Source organism: Corylus avellana, chromosome 2 (genome assembly GCF_965113065.1).
Source record: "Corylus avellana chromosome 2, dhCorAvel1.hap1.2, whole genome shotgun sequence".
Classification (NCBI taxonomy): Eukaryota; Viridiplantae; Streptophyta; class Magnoliopsida; order Fagales; family Betulaceae; genus Corylus; species Corylus avellana.
Genome location: NC_142491.1, coordinates 11473092 through 11493039, shown reverse-complemented (window position 1 = coordinate 11493039; position 19948 = coordinate 11473092). Strand labels below are relative to the sequence as shown.

Sequence of the window (19948 nt, the reverse complement as noted above, 5' to 3'; positions counted from 1 at the left end):
ATTTGTTCCAATCTTTCTCATGAACTTCCAAGCACACTCTGCTCTACATCACCCTTTCACACACTAAAGACTCAAAAGAAAAGAAAATAAAGAGATTGAAGAAACGCATATATATAAAATTTGGAGCAGCTTCAAGTGGGATTGTTAGGTATAATTTTTTTATTATGTTGTGCAAAAAAACACGATTAAAATTACGGTAAATAAGACGAGAACAAAAACACACAAAATAACACCAAGATTTAAGTGGCTTCCTCAAGATTTAAGTGGTACGTCTACTGGCAGATGCGATCTTGAAGAAATTTACTATGAAAGATGAAATACAAAAATATAGTGGAGAAAAAATTAGTTCGACGCAAAACTCTAATACATTTAGATCTCACTATCACTCAATAAAAATTATTCTTCAAAAGAATACAAAAGACAAAAATACAAACTCTTTTTTTTTTTTTTTGTGATACAATATCGGTTGATCTCTTTATTTTTCTCTCTCCCATAATAACACCTTTTTTTTATTATTATTATTTTTAGCCCTCCAAAACCAAAAAGAAAAGAGAGTTGAATACATGATCATGCATTGACTTTGAAAGAATCGAGGTAAAGATCTGGGAGGTTTAAAGTAACAAAACTGCTAAAAACAAATTTTAAATCCAAGTGACAGCCTGCAAATTTTAAAGACATCATCATGCAACAAATCATTGAATTGAAAATAATGCTCGAGGTTTGACTTCTCCAATAGAAAAAGGGTACGTTAGGCACCGCTCGCATGTCACACTAATTTAAGGTTTTCCCGGTGCGATTTAAGCATTTCTTTCCGAAGAAAATGTAGACTGATTTTACAAACGACAAAAAAATAATTCTTGATTATTTGATTTGGTGTGGAAGAGTTGAATAGAGTTGCAGTTTGCAGACATATGTTGGCGACGCCTAACCCTTCCTACTCACACCAAACATATTTTCAAGAGAGCTTGAGTTTTGAGCATTCATGGCAGAACGACTTCTCTTCGGTGTTATGGAGGGAATCATTCAGACTTTGGGCTCCCTGGCTGGCAAAGAGATCGGACTGCTCTGGGGTGTCGAAGCTGAGCTTCAAAGCATGATGAACACCGTTTCAACAGTCAAAGCTGTGCTTCGATGCAGAGGAGAAACAAGCTGCAGGGAACCATGGAGTCAGAGATTGGCTCGGAAAGCTAGATGATGCCATTTATGATGCGGATGACTTGCTGGATGCTATTTCCACTGAAGCTCTACGAAGAGAAATAATGACTCATGATATGAAGGCGAAAAATGTACACATTTTCGTTTCCAAATCAAACCAGCTTGCCCATCGTCATAAAATGGGCCATAAGATTAAGTTGATAAGAGAGAGGTTAGATGCCATTACTGCAGCTGCTAGGGATTTCCACTTCAAGGTGCGCCATGCAGAGACACAAGTCAGGAATAGGGAGAGAGATAACACTCATTCTTTTGTACGTGCGGAAAAAGTTATTGGTCGAAAGAATGATAAGAACGCAGTTATACTGTCTGGTGGACTCCAACGTTGAAGAGAACATTTCAATCCTTCCAATTGTTGGCATCGGTGGATTAGGAAAGACTACACTGGCTCAACTCATATTCAATGATGAGAAAATCGAAAAGCATTTTGAGCTAAAAATGTGGGTGTGTGTCTCCGATACCTTCCATGTTAAAAATATTGTTGAAAAGATCTTAGAATCTACAGCAAAGAAGAAACCAGAAACAACTGAAATGGATACACTGATAGGTCATCTTAAAGAAAAGATCGATGGAAAGATATACTTACTTGTGTTGGATGATGTGTCGAATGAGGATCATGAAAAATGGTCTCACTTGAAAGAATTGTTGATGGGTGGATCAAGAGGAAGCAGAATATTAGTGACTACACGCAATGAAAGCGTTGCAAGGATTACCAGGGCAATTCAATCATATTTCTTAAGGGGTTTAGATGAAGACGCGCCATGGTCTTTATTTAAGCCGATGGCATTTGAGAAAGGACAAGAGCCAAAGAATTCAAGAATTGTTGCAATTGGGAGGGAGATCCTAAAGACGTGTTTAGGTGCCCCTCTAGCCATAAGGACAATCGCAAGTTTACTACACTCTAAAAATCCCGAAACAGAGTGACTGTCTTTTAAGAATAATGAACTCTCAAAAATGTCTCAGAAAGAAAATGACATCTTACCAACTGTAAAGCTGAGTTATGATCAACTTCCTTCACATTTGAAGCATTGCTTTGCTTACTGTAGTTTGCTTCCAAAAGATTACAAGATTGATAGATCAACACTAATTAAGCTTTGGATAGCACAAGGGTTTGTCAAGTTATCAGATCAAAACCGATGCTTGGAAGATGTTGGTAATTAATGAATATTTTATGGATTTACTTTGGAGATCATTCTTTCAAGAAGCTGAAATGGATGAGTTTGGTAACATAATTCGATGCAAAATACATGACCTCATGCATGATCTTGCCATAACCGTGGCAGGAGCGTCGATCACCACCTTAGATGATAAGGAAAGAAACATTGATGAGAAAATTCGTCATGCATCAGTTGGTTAATTATGATATAGATATTTTATCTATTTCAAAATCATTGTGTAAAGTAAGTAGGATACGCACATTTCTTAGCCTCGATGGCGATTACTTTGGGGCTGAGATTGATTGTGATGCAATTTTTTCAAGTATTAAGTTCTCGCGTGTGCTGGATATGCATAAAACAATTCATATTGATTTTGTCCCAAACTCTATCGGTAAGTTGAAGTATTTACGATATCTTGATCTTTCTGGAAACTTCATGATCAATAAGTTGCCCAATTCTATAACGAGATTGCAAAATTTGCAAACATTAAGATTCTCCTATTGTGCGTTACTAGAAGAATTGCCGAGAGACATTGAAAAATTAGTCAACCTCAGGCATCTTGAGATAGATGGATGCCTTGCTTTGACTTATATGCCATGTGGATTGGGGAAATTGACTAATCTTCGGACGTTACTAAGATTTGTGGTCAACTGGGATCCTCTCTAGCTCTAGGCATAGTAGTGGGTTAAAAGAACTAAATGGACTAAATAACTTGAGAGGAAAGTTACTGATTGAAAATTGGAGACATGTGAAAGGTGTTGCGTCAGGATATAACGTTGCAAATCTAAAGGAGAAACAACATCTTCATGCTTTGCATTTATGGTGGAGTTATGAAGGAATTGAAGTGTTTCTGACGTCGTTGAGGATGAAATGTCATTGGAAGGCTTCCAACCACACCCAAATCTGAAACAGCTTCATTTAGGAAACTATGGGGGTTCAAGGCTTCCCAGTTGGCTTTTGTCACTCACAAATCTTGTTAGATTTGAATTATGGATGTGCACGAAATGTCAATATCTGCCATCATTGAGTCAATTGCCTTCTCTCAAGTATCTTGTTCTCGAGCAATTGGATGATATGGAGTACATATTAGATAGTAATGAGTCATCTTCTTCTTCATCGGCCCCAGTAGCATTTTTCCCATCCCTCAAGGAAATCCGGCTCTGTGATTGCCCTAATCTCAAGGGGTGGTGGAGGATAACGAATCATCGTTTACTCACTTCCTTTCCTCGCCTTTCAATATTATGGATGTGGGATTGCCCTACGCTGACTTCCATGCCAATGTTTCCACATCTTGAAGAAGAGTTGGTCCTAGAAATCACTAGCTTGAAGCCACTTCAACAAACAATGATGATGAATATTGCAGCACGGCGAAGCCCAATGTCAACATCAATAGCCTCCTCCTCATCCACTCCTCTCTCAAAATTGAAGTATATAAAACTGAATTCCATTGCGGACCTAAAAACTCTGCCAAAGTGGTTGCAGAACCTCACTTCTCTCAAGTCTTTAACGATATGGAAATGCAATAGATTAAATTCTCTCTCCCCAGGTATACAACATCTCACCGCCCTTCAGGAGCTAGTTCTTTTTAATTGTCTTGAGCTCGAGCTAGCCAATGATGAGGATGGGATGCAATGGCAAAGCCTTACGAGCCTCTTCTCTCTTAGCTTCTCAAGACTTCCCAAATTGGTGTCTCTCCCGTACGTTGGAGCTTCAACATGCGGCAACTCTACAAAGGCTTGAGATTTCAAATTGTGAAAACTTGATGGCTATACCAAAGTGGATATATAAATGCATATCACTTCAAGTGCTTGAAATTGGTGGATGTTCTAGTTTGACGTCATTGCCCGAAGGAATGCGTAGGCTAAGGTCTTTGCAGAGGCTAAAAGTTGAGAGGTGTCCCATCTTATTGCAAAGATGCGAGAGAGAAGTGGGTGAGGATTGGGCCAAGATTTCTCACATCCCAGAGTTAGACTTGCGGTATCCGCCTCAGCAAAAAGAAAAGTCAAGCATCCATGCATCTTGGACTATTTAGGTATATTATTACTTATCATTTTATCTGAATTTTTTATGGAAATTGACTTCGCATTGATTTTCTTCATTTTTCTCTCTCTCAGTATTTCTTGGTTTTTAAATTTCAGATGCAGAAGCAGCAGAACCCATTGAAGCACAGAAGAAACAGAGGATTTGTAGCATATTCAAAAATCTACGGTGCTACATTCATGATTCTTCACATATCGAGACAAACATTTATCCTCTGTTCTTCCTCTTCCAACCACCTCATTGCTGTCATCTCAAACAAAAGACAATAAGTAAAGTCGTTGTCCCTAGGATTGAGTCAATTCAATTCATCGTTGTCCCAGAATTCTGCTCATCAAGATCTTTGCCCACCTCTACACCATTGTGTGCGAGTTGTACTGTGCAGGAGGATTGGCCCCTCCCATGGAATTGGTATCCAAATTTATTCTCGTTTGGTTTTCTTAGATTTTAGTTTAATTGTCTTGTTTTCAGCTTTTGTGAGTGAAAAAATGATAGGGTTGTCGTCGTTAATGGTTGTTGATAATGGTGTAGATGTATTGTCACGGTGTTTAATTTTTATACTTTATTTTACAATAGTTTTTCTTTACTTATCTTTCGATTTTATATGTAAGATTTTCACAGGGGTTGCTATTTGTTTTGATAGCTCTAAAACGATGGTAGTGAGTGAGATGTTTTTTAGTTTGTTCTTAAGTGGTCTTATCACAATAGACCCATTAATAATTGTATAAGTATATATCTTTCCAGTTGGGACTTTGGTTGCTTTAGTTTGAATCAAGACAATCTTTCTTTGATTTTTGCTCCCACCTTACTTTACGGTGTATTGCTTTTCCAGGAAAACATAGAGATACATTTACAGTACTAGAAGACCAATCAGGCTGATTTAGTGTACTACTTAGCATTTGCAGGTTTTATATTTGTTTCCTCTGTGTCTCCTCTGTCCCATGGTCCTCTACTTTCATTCAAAATATAAAATTTCAAATCTTAAAAGCATTAGTATACTTGCAGTTGTGATTGGAAACTGAGGAGATAGCAAGAAACCTCTACAAAATGTGTCATCTTTGCTGGGGCTTATTTTTTGGGTATTTCTCCTGACTCATCTACAACATGGTATGAGATAAAGGCTATTGAAGAGCTGTTGTTTTTGGAGTTATTTGTTAATTACATTGGGATTTACTTTGCGTACTTATTTTCGATTTTTTCATTCAAACTAGTTCAAATATTTTCATTTAGCTGGTGCTTTCAGTTATTTATTTGCAATTTGGTGATTTGCTTAATTGTTTATGTATATTGGTAGATTTTCTTGGTACTGAAACTAAGATAATGGAGCCTGCAAATATTCACTGCTCTCTCTCTCTCACTCTTTCAGTTCATTTGGTATCCTAGAAAGATTACAAATTCTGGTCAGATTCTAAATTGTTGATATTACTTGATTTGCTTATGAATGCAAAGGTCATTTTCCAAAACAGGATAATGGTTTGTTGATGAATGGAATGCCTATTTCCTCAATCTTGAGTATTGATCATTCTTAACCCTCGATGATCTTTCAAATTAGCAGGTCACTTGAGAATGAAATTACTCTGGTAGTCCTTGCCCTTCATCAGAAGCCAGTGAGAGGCCATGGATGACATGAATCAATTCACAAGAGGATTAAAATAACTGCTATACAATTAGGGAGAAGGAATACCTGAAAATCGGCAAAGAAACCATGAAAAAGCAGCTCAGACAATATGCACCAGCTTTCTGCTCAAACTCTGCTCCAATTAGTATAGAAAAGAAAAATTGTCAAAGAAAAGCAAAGCTGTGTGTTAATGTGTTTAGCCTATAACTAATTCCATTGTGCCACATCATGAATTAATTGTAGACCTTCACCCACACTCTCATCATGTATATTAGCCAAATTGGTTTTCTTTTTCTTTTTTCCTTTTTCTTTTTCAGTGAAAAACGAGATCCTACTAATAATTTACTGGATTTTAGTGGTAATGTGTAGCTTATATGTTAATATCACTCTTTGAACATGACTACCAGGGGTTAAAAATTACGGCCTAAAATGAGTAATGCTAAAAGTCCTCCTTATGTTAGTCATTCGTGTGTCCTTCTAAAACTGATGTGACTTTAAAATTACTATTGAATTTTGATCAAATGATAATTTTAAACCTCACATTTGGAAGAACACAAGAGAGACATAAAAATGACATTTAGAAGTACTTAATTGCCTAAAATTTATGGAGGTTCTGTGTTTTTACGGCCTAACCACATAGGAGTGAAATATGTTTTTCCCTTGTTAACAGTCACAGCTCACAAGGAAAATTACCTCAAAAGATGACTCTTCCATAGACAATATATGCATTTGGAAGACATTTTATGCACAAAATCAAAGATTCAGTCAAAGTAGGAGGTAAAAAATTGAGTTGGTGTGAGTGAGTTGAATATGTGACCTATAAATTTTAAAAGAAAGGAAACTTGCAAGGCAGCTAGAGTTGATAAACAATTAATTAAACATGGCCTGAGCCATGGTTTGTTGCAGTTTTTATTTATTTATTATTTGTTAATTGGTTTTCATTTAGATTAGTTTTGGAATTTTTCTTGGAGACAAGGAAATTGTTAAGGAAAGGGAATGATGTGATAATAATTATTTGATATTGTCTGGTGTTGTATTAGAGTCCAATAATAAAGAGTTCGATTCTTTTCTAATTAAAATCGTCTTAGCCTTAGAAGTCAAGACTTAATTGGTTTATTATGTAAACGGTAGTCTATTGTTTATCTATTTAAAGTCAAACTATTAATAAAAAGGAACACGTCGAATATTGTTTTAGAATGCAGTTTATTGTGTTTTGGAGGTTAAAACTCCTTCAAAGTAGTCATTGAAGATCACGATTCTCTCAAAAAAAAAATACAAAAACCTCCCGTTGACGAATACAATCAATACATCATCATGCATTGACTTTGAAAGAATCAAGCTGGAAATATCGGTGAGGTTTCAGGGAACAAGGCTTTAAATCATTGAATTGAAAATGGTGCTTGAGGTTTGACTTCTTCAATAGAAAAAATGGCAGACAGCGCAGCGTAAAAGTCGCATGTCACGATAGTTTTAAGGTTTTTCCGGAGCGATTCAAGCATTTCTTTCGGGAGAAAATGTGGGCTGATTTTACTTTTTAAGAAATAATTCTTGAGGATTTGATTTGGTGTGAATGCAGTTTGCAGACATATATTGGCGACAGATAACCCTTCCTACTCACACCAAACATATCTTCAAGAGAGCTTTTGAGCATTCCTTCATTCACATTCAAGAAATGGCAGAACGGCTTCTCTTTGGCACTGCTGAGCGAATCATTCAGACCTTGGGCTCTCTGGCTGCCAAAGAGATCGGACTGCTCTGGGGTGTTGAAGATGAGCTTCAAAGCTTGATGAACACGGTTTCAACAATCAAAGCTGTGCTTCTCGATGCGGAGGATAAGCAGGCGGCAGGGAACCATGGAGTCAGAGATTGGCTCAGAAAGCTGGATGATGCCATTTATGATGCGGATGACTTGCTGGATGCTATTTCTACCGAAGCTCTACAGAGGGAAATAATGACCCTTGATAAGAAGGCCAAAAAGGTACGCATTTTCTTTTCCAAATCAAATCAGCTTGTCTATCGTCTTGGAACGGGCCATAAGATCAAGGCGATTAGAGAGAGGTTAGACACCATTGACGCAAGTAGGGAGAGATTCCAGTTGGAAGTACGCCATGTGGAGACACGAGTCGGGAAAAGGGAGAGGGATAACACTCACTCTTTTGTACCTGCGGAAGAGGTTATTGGTCGAGAGCTTGATAAGATGGCAGTTATAGACCGTCTGATGGCCTTCAACGTTGACGAGGATGTTTCCATCCTCCCAATTGTTGGTATTGGTGGATTAGGAAAGACTACACTTGCTCAACTCATATTCAATGACGAGATAGTCCAAAAGCATTTTCAATTAAAAATGTGGGTTTGTGTTTCTGATACCTTTGATGTTAAAAATATTTCTGAAAAAATCTTAGAATCTGCAACAAAGAGGAAATCAGAAATTGTTGAGATGGATACATTGATGGGTTATCTTAAAGAAAAAATCGATGGAAAGAAATACTTACTCGTGTTGGATGATGTGTGGAATGAGGATTTTGAAAAATGGCTTGGCTTGAAAAGATGGGTGGTGCAAGAGGCAGTAGAATATTAGTAACTACCCGCAATGAAAGTGTTGCAAGGATTACCGGCACAGTTCAATCATATTCCTTAAGGGGTTTAGACGAACATGCTTCATGGACTTTATTTAAGCAAATGACATTTGAGAAAGGACAAGAGCCCGAGAATTCAAGCATTGTAGCGATTGGGAGGGAGATCCTAGAAAAGTGTTTAGGAGTCCCTCTAGCCATAAGGACAATTGGAAGCTTACTACGGTCCAAAAATCCCGAAACAGGGTGGTTGTCTTTTAAGAACAATGAACTCTCAAAAATATTTCAGAATGAAGGTGACATCTTACCAATTCTGAAGCTGAGTTATGATCATCTCCCTTCACATTTGAAGAATTGCTTTGCTTATTGTAGTTTGTTTCCCAAAGATCACAAGATTGATAGATCAACATTGATTAAACTTTGGATAGCACAAGGTTTTGTCAAGTTATCGGATCAAGACCGTTGCTTGGATGATGTTGGTCATGAGTATTTTATGGATTTGCTTTGGAGAGCATTCTTTCAAGAAGCTGAAATTGATGAGTTTGGTAACATAATTAGATGCAAAATACATGACCTCATGCATGATCTTGCCATTTCAGTGGCCGGATCGTTGATCACCACATTAGATTATAAGGAAAGAAACATTGATGAGAGAACTCGTCATGTATTAGTGGGTTACGATATAGATATTTCGTCATTGTGTAAAGCAAGTAAGATACGGACATTTCTTTGCCGTAGTGGGCATGAATTTTGGGTTGACATTGATTGTGATACAATTTTTTCAAGTTTTCAGTTGTTGCGTGTGTTGGATATGCATCTAAGAAATCTTGATTTTGTGCCAAGCTCTATCGGTAAGTTGAAGTACTTAAAATATCTTGATCTTTCTGAAAATGGTAACATCAAGGAGCTGCCCTAGTCCATAACAAGGTTGCATAATTTGCAAACATTAAAACTCTCTAATTGTTGGAACTTAGAAAAATTTCCGAGAGGCATTAAAAGATTAGTTAACTTGAGGCATCTTGAGATAGATGGATGCCGTGCTTTGATTTATATGCCACTTGGATTGGGGCAACTGACTAATCTTCAAACATTATCAAGATTTGTGGTCTACTCGGGCTCTCTTTCCAGGCATAGCGGTGGGTTAAAAGAGCTAAATAAACTAAATAAGCTGAGAGGAGAGTTAGAGAATAGAGATTTGAAACATGGGAAAGATGTTGCATCAGAATATAAGGCAACAAATTTAAAGGAGAAACATCTTCATGCTTTGGATTTATGGTGGAGTACAAAAGGAGGTTTCAATGATTTGGCCGTTAATGTTGATGATGAAATGTTATTGGAAGGCCCCCAACCACACCCAAATCTGAAAAAACTTCGTTTATTCTTGTATCGGGGTTCAAGGCTTCCGACTTGGCTTTTGTCACTCACAAATCTTGTTACATTTGAATTACGGTATTGTAGGAAATGCCAATATTTGCCACCATTGAGTCAACTACCTTTTCTTAAGTATCTTTCTCTTACAAAGTTGGATACTTTAGAGTACATATCAGACGATGGTGATAGCAATGAGTTCTCTTCTTCTTCATCGGCGCCAATACCATTTTTCCCATCCTTGAAAGAAATCAAAATTGATCCTTGTCCTAATCTCAAGGGGTGGTGGAGGAGCCATTCTTCTGTGGACATCAATAGTGATAATGATAAATCTGTTGAAATAACAGCGGTAACATCAATGACACAGCATCGTTTAATACCTTCATTTCCTTGTCTTTCAACACTACAAATTTGGAATTGCCCTATGTTGACTTCCATGCCAATGTTTCCACATCTTGAAGGAGAGTTGGTCTTGTGGAATGCGAGCTTGAAGCCACTGCAACAGACAATGATGATGAATATGGTAGAACCGCAAAGCTCAACGTCAACACCAATAGCCTCCTCTTCATCCAATCCTCTCTCAAAATTGAAGCATATAAAACTAAATTCCATTCTGGATCTAGAAACTCTGCCAGAAGACCTCACTTCTCTTGAATCTTTGACGATATTGAATTGCAATAGATTGAAGTCTCTTTCCCCAGGTATACGGCATCTCATTGCCCTTCAATACCTGCACCTTTGTAATTGTCATGAACTTGAGCTAGCCAATGATGAGGATGGGATGCAATGGCAAGGCCTTAAGAGCCTCATCTCTTTGGAGTTTACACATCTTCCGAAATTAGTGTCTCTCCCGTCGGGGCTTCAACACTTGACCACTCTGCAAAGGCTTGAGATTTCAAATTGTGAAAACTTGACAGGGATACCAGAGGGGATCCACAACTGCACATCACTTCAAGTGCTTGAAATTGGTGGATGCTCCAGTTTGACATCGCTGCCCGAAGGAATGGGCAGGCTAACTTCTTTGCGAAGGCTAAAAGTTGAGAAGTGTCCCATCTTACTGCAAAGATGCGAGAGAGAAACGGGTGAAGATTGGACCAAGATTTCTCACATCCCAGAGTTAGACTTGCGGTATCCTCCTCAGCAAGAAGAAAAGTCAAACATCCATGCATCTTCAATTGCTTAGGAATATTACTCATAATTTTATCTTAATCAAGATTACTAGTATTTGTTTTGGGTTGTAGTGCCAGAATACTGCATCTGCTAGTTGGAAGATTACTATTGTCCAATATGTCATTGTGCAACGATCATAAAAAATGTTATTGGGGTTACTCTTGAGACTTTGAACATCATTGGGCATTTTCCAATGGCTTTTCCACATGCTCCAAAAGCCTTTATACATAGCTTTCAATTCGTTTTCATAACCATTTTTTTGACAACCGACATTGTCTCTAGAAATAAAGAGGCAAGTTAATTGTTTACTTTTTAGCCTAATTTCGTCTTACTTAGAACCTTGCTGTTTGTGACATTTCTTTTGCAGGAAAATATAGAGATACATTTACAGCAGAAGACCAATCAGGCTGATTTATTGTGCTGCTTGGCATTTGCAGGTTTTATATTTTTTTTCCCTGTCTCTCTTCCATGGTCCTCTACTTTCGTTCAAAGTATCAAATTCCAAATATTAAGAGCATTTATACTTGCAGTGATGATTGGAAACTGAGGAGATAGCAAGGAAACCTCTACAAAATTTGTCATCTTTTCTGAAATCAGGGGGTTATTGTTTGGTATTACTCCAGACTCATCTACAACATGGTATGAAATATAAAGGCTGTTGAAGAGCTGTTGTTTTTGGAGTTATTTGTTAACTACACTGGGATTTAATTACTTTGCATACTTGTTTGGATGTAGTAAATCAAACTAGTTCAAATATTTGATTTAGTTGGTGGTTTCAGCTATTTCTTTTCAATTGGGTGATTTGCTTAATTGTTTTTGTATATTGGTAGCTTTTCTTTGCACTGAAACTAATATAATGGGGCCTGTAAATATTCACTACTCTCTCTTTCTCTCACTCTCTTTCGGGTCATTTGGTAGCCTAGAAAGATTACAAATTCTGATCAGATTTGCTTGTGAATGGAAAGGTCATTTTCCAAAACAGGATAATGGTTTGTTGATGAATGGGATGCCTATTTCCTCAATCTTGAGTATTGATCTTTCTTAGCCCTCTATGATCTTAATTTCAAATTAGCCGGTCACTTGGTAAAAAGTAAATGTAATAGCAAGTTTATATCAGCAGACGATTTTGCCAAGGCAACAAAGCAAGCATGCACATAATAATAGTTTTGACAACAATTGCAAAATGAAATACCATCCATTTATAATATTTCTAGTATCACAAAGAGATGTATCCAAAGAGATTGACAGTGATGAGTGAAAAATTACTCTGGTTTTCTATCTCGAGTAAGAGACTCTATGAGCCCTTCATCGGAAGCCATTGAGAGGCCATGCATGACAAGCCTCAAGCATTTCACAAGAGAATTAAAATGACATGATTAAACATTGGTACTTGTTATGTTGCCATCAATGCTAAAGATATAACATGATTTCACAATTGCGTTTCCCTTTTTTTAATGGGAAGATGATTCTACAAGGCCCCAATCCCTTGCATAATTTTGAACAAAATTTACAACTATTTGAATACATGGGAAACTAACATAACTGGAAACTATATATATATATACACACACACACATACAACTCCAATCTACACCTAATAGGAAGTTAAATAGGTGTTTATCAACAATATGTAAAATTAAAATTAATAATCATTTAAGCATTTACCAAATATATATAAGTGCAATAAATCAGTAAGACACAAATATTTGGTTACGAAGTAGAAACCTTTTAAAAAACTCTTCAAAAGTAAAACTACTCCGGGGCAGTCAAACCCAATAAATCACTCTACTACAGAAAGACGAAAAATTACACAATTTCAATACTTACAAAACATTTGCAAACAATCCCGTGTACTAAACTAGTAACACACTTGTCCGCTACCGCAATAATTCTCCCAGAACTTCTGAAATGTTTCTTTTATGTGATCTCCTTCACTGGAACTCCGATAGGCTTTGTGCATTGTTCATGATCTGTTTTAGCTCTCTTAGCACACTTATTCTCACGTAGAATCTATATCTATTCTGTGCTTAGCAGTTTCCACTATATAAACTACAAGAGTCCCTAGTCTAACAGAAAACAAACTGTGAAAATAAAACTGCATAACTTAGTCGGCGTCTGGACGAGGTCCTTTCTTGTGTGGACGCAACTAGGTTAATCACAACTAAATCAAGAAACCTGATGCGGCGCGTCCAGACTACTTGCAGACGAGCGTCTCTATAAGTCTGGAAAACCATCTCGTTCAGAATAGCTTCAGACGTCATTGCAGAAGAATGTCTCAGTGAATCTGGAATTGATGTCTCGTCCGGACATGCTTCAAACACTAATGCAAACGAACGTCTCTGTGAATCTGGAATTTGTACCTTGTTCGAATGAACTGTAGACGGGAATGTAAACAAGTCTATTTTGTCACTGAATTCGACAATTCAAAAACTAACAATAACAAAGACGAGATCAAACCATGTATAGAAGTCTAGAGAACATGTGTGATCAGTTCACAACAACATTGCCCTTCCATCTCTCGAGTCTCCTTTGCTTCTTATCATCATCATATGACTGTAAGAAGAAAACAAAATCATCGATAAGAAACCGAAATCCAGCAAAACATTCTTTACATAATTAAAAGAAGCATTACTTTATCATCTAAATAATCTTATAACAAGTCTTACTAAGAAATTTCCTATCTTGAACTAATAGGTTGTAGCTAAACGTATTTTTTCAGCTCCACCTGTGCACTTATAAAATGAGGAACCCAAACTCTTTTGAAGCCATTAGCTAAACGTTTCAGGGTAATGAATTTTCCATAGCAGAAAAGTCATCGTTGGCCTGCAAACATATATAGCAAAAATGCAAGTAAGAACAATTTCTATTTTTAATATGCATAAATCAATTTTGATCCCCATGAATCGCGGGTAAAAATTTAAGCTATGATTTAACTTTGCAACGGGATTTAGAATATTAAATAAGACCATAATTTAAGACAAAAATATGAAGTTTTACTTCCAATCTACCACAAATTCTAACTTGTGAAAGTTCTGTCTCAAATAGAACATAAATCATTAACGGAAATTGTCAATGCTTGAGAATCAGAGATTTATAATTTATAACATAAGATGCAATATGAAAATAAGAGTATCTCCCTATATACTTGATTGTGGATGGATGAATCTCAGTAATCTCAACAATTTAGAATCTAGTCAAAGTTCATAATCTTTCCAGGCTACCAAATCAACTGAAAGAGAGTGAAAGAAAGAGAGAGTAGTGCATGGATGTAGACCCCATTATCTTAGTTTAAGTACCAAGAAAAGCTACCAAAATACACAAACAATTAAGTAAATTATCAAATTGCAAGTAAACAGCTGAAAGCACTAGCTAAATCAAATATTTGAAATAGTTTCAATAAATACATCCAAACACGTATACAAAGTAAATCCCAATGTAATTAACAAATAACTCCCAAACAACAAGTATTCAACAACCTCTATTTCATACTATATTGTACATCAGTCAGGAGTAATACCAAAAAAATGACCCCCCCCAATTTCAGCAAGGATGACACATTCTGTAGAAGTTCCTTGCTATCTCCTCAATATCAAATCACAACTGCAAGTATAATTGCTTTTAAGATTTCGAATTTGGTACTTTGGATGAAAGTAAAGGACCATGGGAGAGAGAGACAGAGACATAGGAAAACAAAGATAAATCCTACAATTTATTCACTGGCAGACAGGTTGATGACTGCCAATTCAAAGCAAAAATACCCCTTCAATTTATGCATTAACAGAGGAAATTTTAGTCCCACAACTATAATCTCCATTATTTGGTAAAAAAAATTACTCTGTTCTTGAAAAGGCATTGGCTAAGTTGCAAATACTATTCAATCTTATTTGTGAATGGGAAAACAACTAGCTAGCTAGACTGTACAAACTGATAAAGCAAGAGATTTAGATTATTTGAAGTTTGCAGGAGAAAAAACTGCAACCCAATCATCCTCAAAAGGATCGGAGTTTGCAAGATTCACGGTCACTCATTCAGAGTACTTGCCCTGTAATCATATAAAGAAAAACCCACATCAAAGACTTAACTTTGTAGTTATTGAAATATCATGAACATCAAAAACTTGAACGTGATCAATCTAGATTCGACGAGAATTACATCATGACAATGCATTATTAACGTACCCAAGACTGCAGAATTATGTAGTGATTTTGACGCTTAATTCCTCCAAATTCTGCCTAGTTTAATCGTTTGAGGTGACTTCATTGCTTCCCTGGCAACTTTATATATTTCACTCTAACCAAAACTCAACTCAAAGAATCCTTCTATGCATCTACTTCCAAATCCACTTACCAAATAAATTACCACCGCATTTTTTCTAGTTCTACTTTTAAAAGAAATATTTTTACTTCTATTTTTTTTTTTCTAAAATCATCAAACTTCTGAATTGAATCGAAGCATTAATTCCTCCAAATTCATTTGCACAACCTCTGCGGCGGTGAAGATCAAGCATTCAAGGAGAAGCTGATCTTGCTCTAGCTCTCGTATGCCTCTTTCATTTGACAATACTCCACCATTAACAACAACAACAACACACAATTCCCACTTTACTTCACTCACAAATGCTGAAAACGAGACAAAATAAACCAAAATCTAAGAAAACCAAACAGCAGAAGAAACAAAAATAAAATAAAATAAAATTGGATACCAATTCCCGTGTAGATGCCAATCTGGGCTTCATCCCACCAATCAGCGCTCAATCCTCCTGCCCAGTACAACTCGCACACCATGGTGTAGGGGTGGGCAAGGATCTTGATGGGTGACTTGACTTTACTGTCTTTTGTTTGAGATCACGCAATAGAGGAATCATGAATTCAACGCCCTAGATTTTCTGAATATGCTCCAAATCCTCTGTTTCTTCTGTTCTTTAGCTGGTTCTGGTTCTGAATCTGAATCTGAATCTGAAATTTAACAACCAAGAGATACTGAGAGAGAAAAATGAAGAAAATGATGGAGAAGAAGGTGAGTACTTCAATTTACACGAAGGATTAAGATAAAATGATGAGTATATACCTGACTCAGTTAATTTTAACTTTGGAATGTGAGCAATCTTGGCCCAATCCTCACCCGCTTCTCTCTCACATCTTTGCAATAAGATTGGACACTCCTCAATTTTCAGCCTCTGCAAAGACGTTAAGCTACGGATTCCTTCGGGCAGTGATGTCAAATTGGCGCATCCATTAATTACAAGCTCTTGAAGTGATGTGCAGTTGTGGATCCACTCTGGTATAGCCGTTAAGTTTACACAATATGAAATATTGAGCCTTTGCAGAGTGGTCGCATGTTGAAGCCCCAACGGGAGAGACACCAATTTCGGAAGACCTGAAAACTCCAAAGATAGGAGGCTCTTAAGGCCTTGCCACTGCAGCCCATCCTCATCATTGACAAGCTCAAGCTCACGACAATTAGAAAGAACCAGGTCTTGCAGGGCAGTGAGATGTAGTATACCTGGGGAGAGAGAATTTAATCTATTGCAGTTCCATATTCTTAAACCCTCGAGAGAAGTGAGGTTCTTCAACCACTCCTCTGGCAGAGTTTCTAGATCCTCAATGCTATACAGTAGCATAGTCTCCAATTTTGAGAGAGGAGTGGATGAAGAGGAGGCTGTTGCTGTTGACGTTGGACTTTGCGGTGTTGCCATATTCATCATCATTGTCTGTTGCAGTGGCTTTGTGCTAGTATTGTTAAGGACCAACACTTCTTCAAGATGTGGAAACATTGGCATGGAAGTCAACATAGGGCAATTCCATATCGCTAATATTGAAAGACGAGGAAAGGAAGGGAGTAAAGGATGCTCCGTTATTTCAACAAAATTATGACTATCACTATTGACCTCCACAGAAGAATCCCTCCTCCTCCACCACCCCTTAAGATTAGGGCAAAGAAAGAGTATAATTTCCTTGAGAGATGGGAAAAAAGAAGAAAACTCATTGCTATCACCACTGCCTGATGATATGTACTCCAGAGCATCCATTTGATCAAGACGAAGAACTTTGAGAGAAGGCAGTTGATTCAAAGGAGGCAGATATTGGCATTTCGTAAACCCCCCTAACTCAAATCTAACAAGATTTGTGAGTGACGAAAGCCAAATCGGAAGCCTTGCACCGTAATTGCCTTGTAAACGAAGCCGTTTCAGATTTGGGTGCGGTTGGAGGACTTCCAATAACACTTCATCATCAACAATATCGTCCGATGCAATGACACCTTCTTTGATACTCCACTGTAAATCCAAAGAAAGAAGATGTTGTTTCTCCTTTAAATTTGCAGCCTTACATTCTGACGTAGCATCTTTCCCGTGTCTCAGATTTTCAATAATCAACCTTCCTCTTAGGTTATTTAGTCCGTTTAGTTCTTTTAACTCACTGCTATGCCTAAAGAGAGGATCCTTGTAGACCACAAATTTTGATAAAGTCTGAAGATTAGTCAGTTGCCCCAACCCACGTGGCATATAAGCCAACTTATTACATTCTTCTATCTCAAGATGCCTGAGATTGACTAATTTTTTAATGTCTCTCGGCAATTCTTCAAGCTTCCAACAATATGAGAGTATTAGTGTTTGCAAATTCTGCAACATGGTTATAGAATTGGGAAGCTTCTTGAGATTGCGGTTTAAGGAAAAATCAAGAAATCTTAAATGCTTCAACTTCCCAATAGAGCTGGGCAGAAAATTAAAAATTATCCCGTCCAAAACCAACACGCGCAGTAACTTGGATGTTGAAAAAATTGCTTCAATATCTGACTCACCTCCAAATTTGGCGGAAGTTGAACGATAAAGAAATGTTCGCATACTACTTGCTTTACTCAATGAGGTTGTAATTGATGAAGTATTGATACCGCAACCAACAATTGATACATGACGAGTTTTTTCAGCAACGTTTCTCTCCTTATCATCATCTAATGTGGCAATCATCGATCCTGCCACTGAAATGGCAAGATCATGCATGAGGTCATGCATTTTGCATCTAAATAAGCTACCAAACTCATCCATTTCAGCTTCTTGAAAGAATGATCTCCAAAGTAAATCCATAAAATACTCATGACCAACATCTTCCAAGCATGGGTTCTGGTCCGATGACTTGACAAACCCTTGTGCTATCCAAAGCTTAATCATAGTTGATTTATTAAACTGGTAATCTTTTGGATACAAACTGCAATATGCAAAACAGTGCTTCAAATGTGAAGGAAGATGATCATAACTTAGCTTGAGAGTTGGTAAGATGTCATTTTCATTCTGAGATATTTTTGTGAGTTCATTCTTCTTAAATGCCAACCACTCTGCTTCTGAATTTTTTATGCGTAGTAAACTTCCAATTGTCCTTATGGCTAACGGGACACCTGAACACTTTGCTAAGATCTCCCTCCCAATTGCTACGATTCTTGAATTCTCCTCCGGCTCCTGTCCTCTCTCAAATGCCATCTGCTTAAATAGAGACCATGAGGCGTGTTCTTCTAAACCCCTTAAGAAATATGATTGAACTGTCCCGCTAATCCTTGCAACGATTTCACTGCGGGTAGTAACTAATATTCTACTGCCGCTTGCACCACCCATGAACACTTGTTTCAAGCGAGACCATTTTTCCTGATCCTCATTCCACACATCATCCAATACAAGCAAGTATTTCTTTCCATCGATTATTTCTTTAAGTTTACCTATCAACGTATCCATTTCCATGGTTTCTGGTTTCTTCTTTGTTGCAGCTTCAAAAATTTTTTCAACAATATTTTTAACTTGGAAGGAATCAGAGACACACACCCACATTTTGAGCTGAAAATGTTTTTGGATTTGCTCGTCATTGATTATGAGCTGAGCCAGTGCAGTCTTCCCTAATCCACCAATGGCAACAATTGGAAGGATTGAAACATTGTCTTCAACGTTGGAGTCCAGCAGACGGTGTATAACTGCCTTCTTATCATTCTTTCGTCCTATAACTGCTTCCGCACATACATAACTATGAGTGTTATCTCTGTCCCTGTTTCCTCCTGCTCCTGTCTCCACATGGCTTAGCTTTAACTTTAAGTGGAATCTTTGCCTATCTGCATCGATGGCATCTAACCTCTCTCTCACGGCCTTAATTTTATGGGCCATTTTAAGACGATAGACAAGCTGATTTGATTTGGAAAAAAAAATACGTACCTGCTTGGCCTTCTTATGATGGGTCATTACTTGCCTTCGCAGAGCTTCAGTGGAAACAGCATCCAGCAAGTCATCCGCATCATAAATGGCATCTTCGAGCTTTCTGAGCCAAAGTGTGACTTGATGGTTCCCAGCAGCCTGTTGCTCCTCTGCATCCAGAAGCACAGCTTCGATTGTTGAAACGGTGTTACTCAGGCTTTGAAGCTCATTTTCGAAGCCCCAGAGAAGTCCGATCTCTTTGGCAGCCAATGAGCCTAAAGTCTCAATGATTCGCTGGGCAATGCCGAAGAGAATTTGTTCTGCCATTTTGCGAGATGATGGAGGGTGAAGGAATGCTCAAAAGGAAAAAAGCGCTCTTCAAATATAGCAGTTGAAGGGTAGAACGAAGGAAGATGAACGTTTTGAGAAGATATACAGAGAAAAAGAGAGAGAAAGTCAAGGTTTTGAGCAATTATTGATGGGAATGCTGAGTGCAAACGTGACTCACGAAAATCTAGCAAAATATCATAAATAGTAACAAGTGCATTGAATTTTTTACATTGAGCGTAAAAATAACAGCTGTATAATCATACGGTTTTTTGTTTTTTTTTTTTGGGATGGGGGGAAGCCAACAACTGATGCAAAA

General features: G+C 37.5%; 1 protein-coding gene and 2 pseudogenes across 6 annotated transcripts in view; 2 read left to right on the top strand and 1 right to left on the bottom strand.

The window, feature by feature from the left end:
* LOC132162413 (putative disease resistance protein RGA1) overlaps positions 1-19736 on the bottom strand; it is an 85996-nt gene extending 66260 nt beyond the window's left edge. Inside the window, exons 1-5 of one of the 6 annotated variants that reach the window (XM_088513381.1) lie at positions 16170-19736; positions 15838-16060; positions 13802-13958; positions 13593-13688; positions 12909-13509 (exon numbers count right to left, since the gene is read on the bottom strand). In XM_088513381.1, coding sequence (XP_088369507.1) covers positions 15996-16060; positions 16170-19629 — 3525 coding nt within the window. In that variant the 5' untranslated portion in view covers positions 19630-19736 and the 3' untranslated portion in view covers positions 12909-13509; positions 13593-13688; positions 13802-13958; positions 15838-15995. Of the gene's footprint in view, positions 1-12908; positions 13689-13801; positions 13959-15085; positions 15178-15313; positions 15755-15837; positions 16091-16169 lie in introns of those variants that run through there. The other 5 variants (XM_088513379.1, XM_088513380.1, XM_088513383.1 and 2 more) reach the window with 5 other exon arrangements.
* On the top strand, positions 983-4401 carry LOC148587308 (putative disease resistance protein RGA1; annotated as a pseudogene).
* Positions 7697-11148, top strand: LOC132171961 (putative disease resistance protein RGA1; annotated as a pseudogene).
* Positions 19737-19948: the final 212 nt, after the last annotated feature.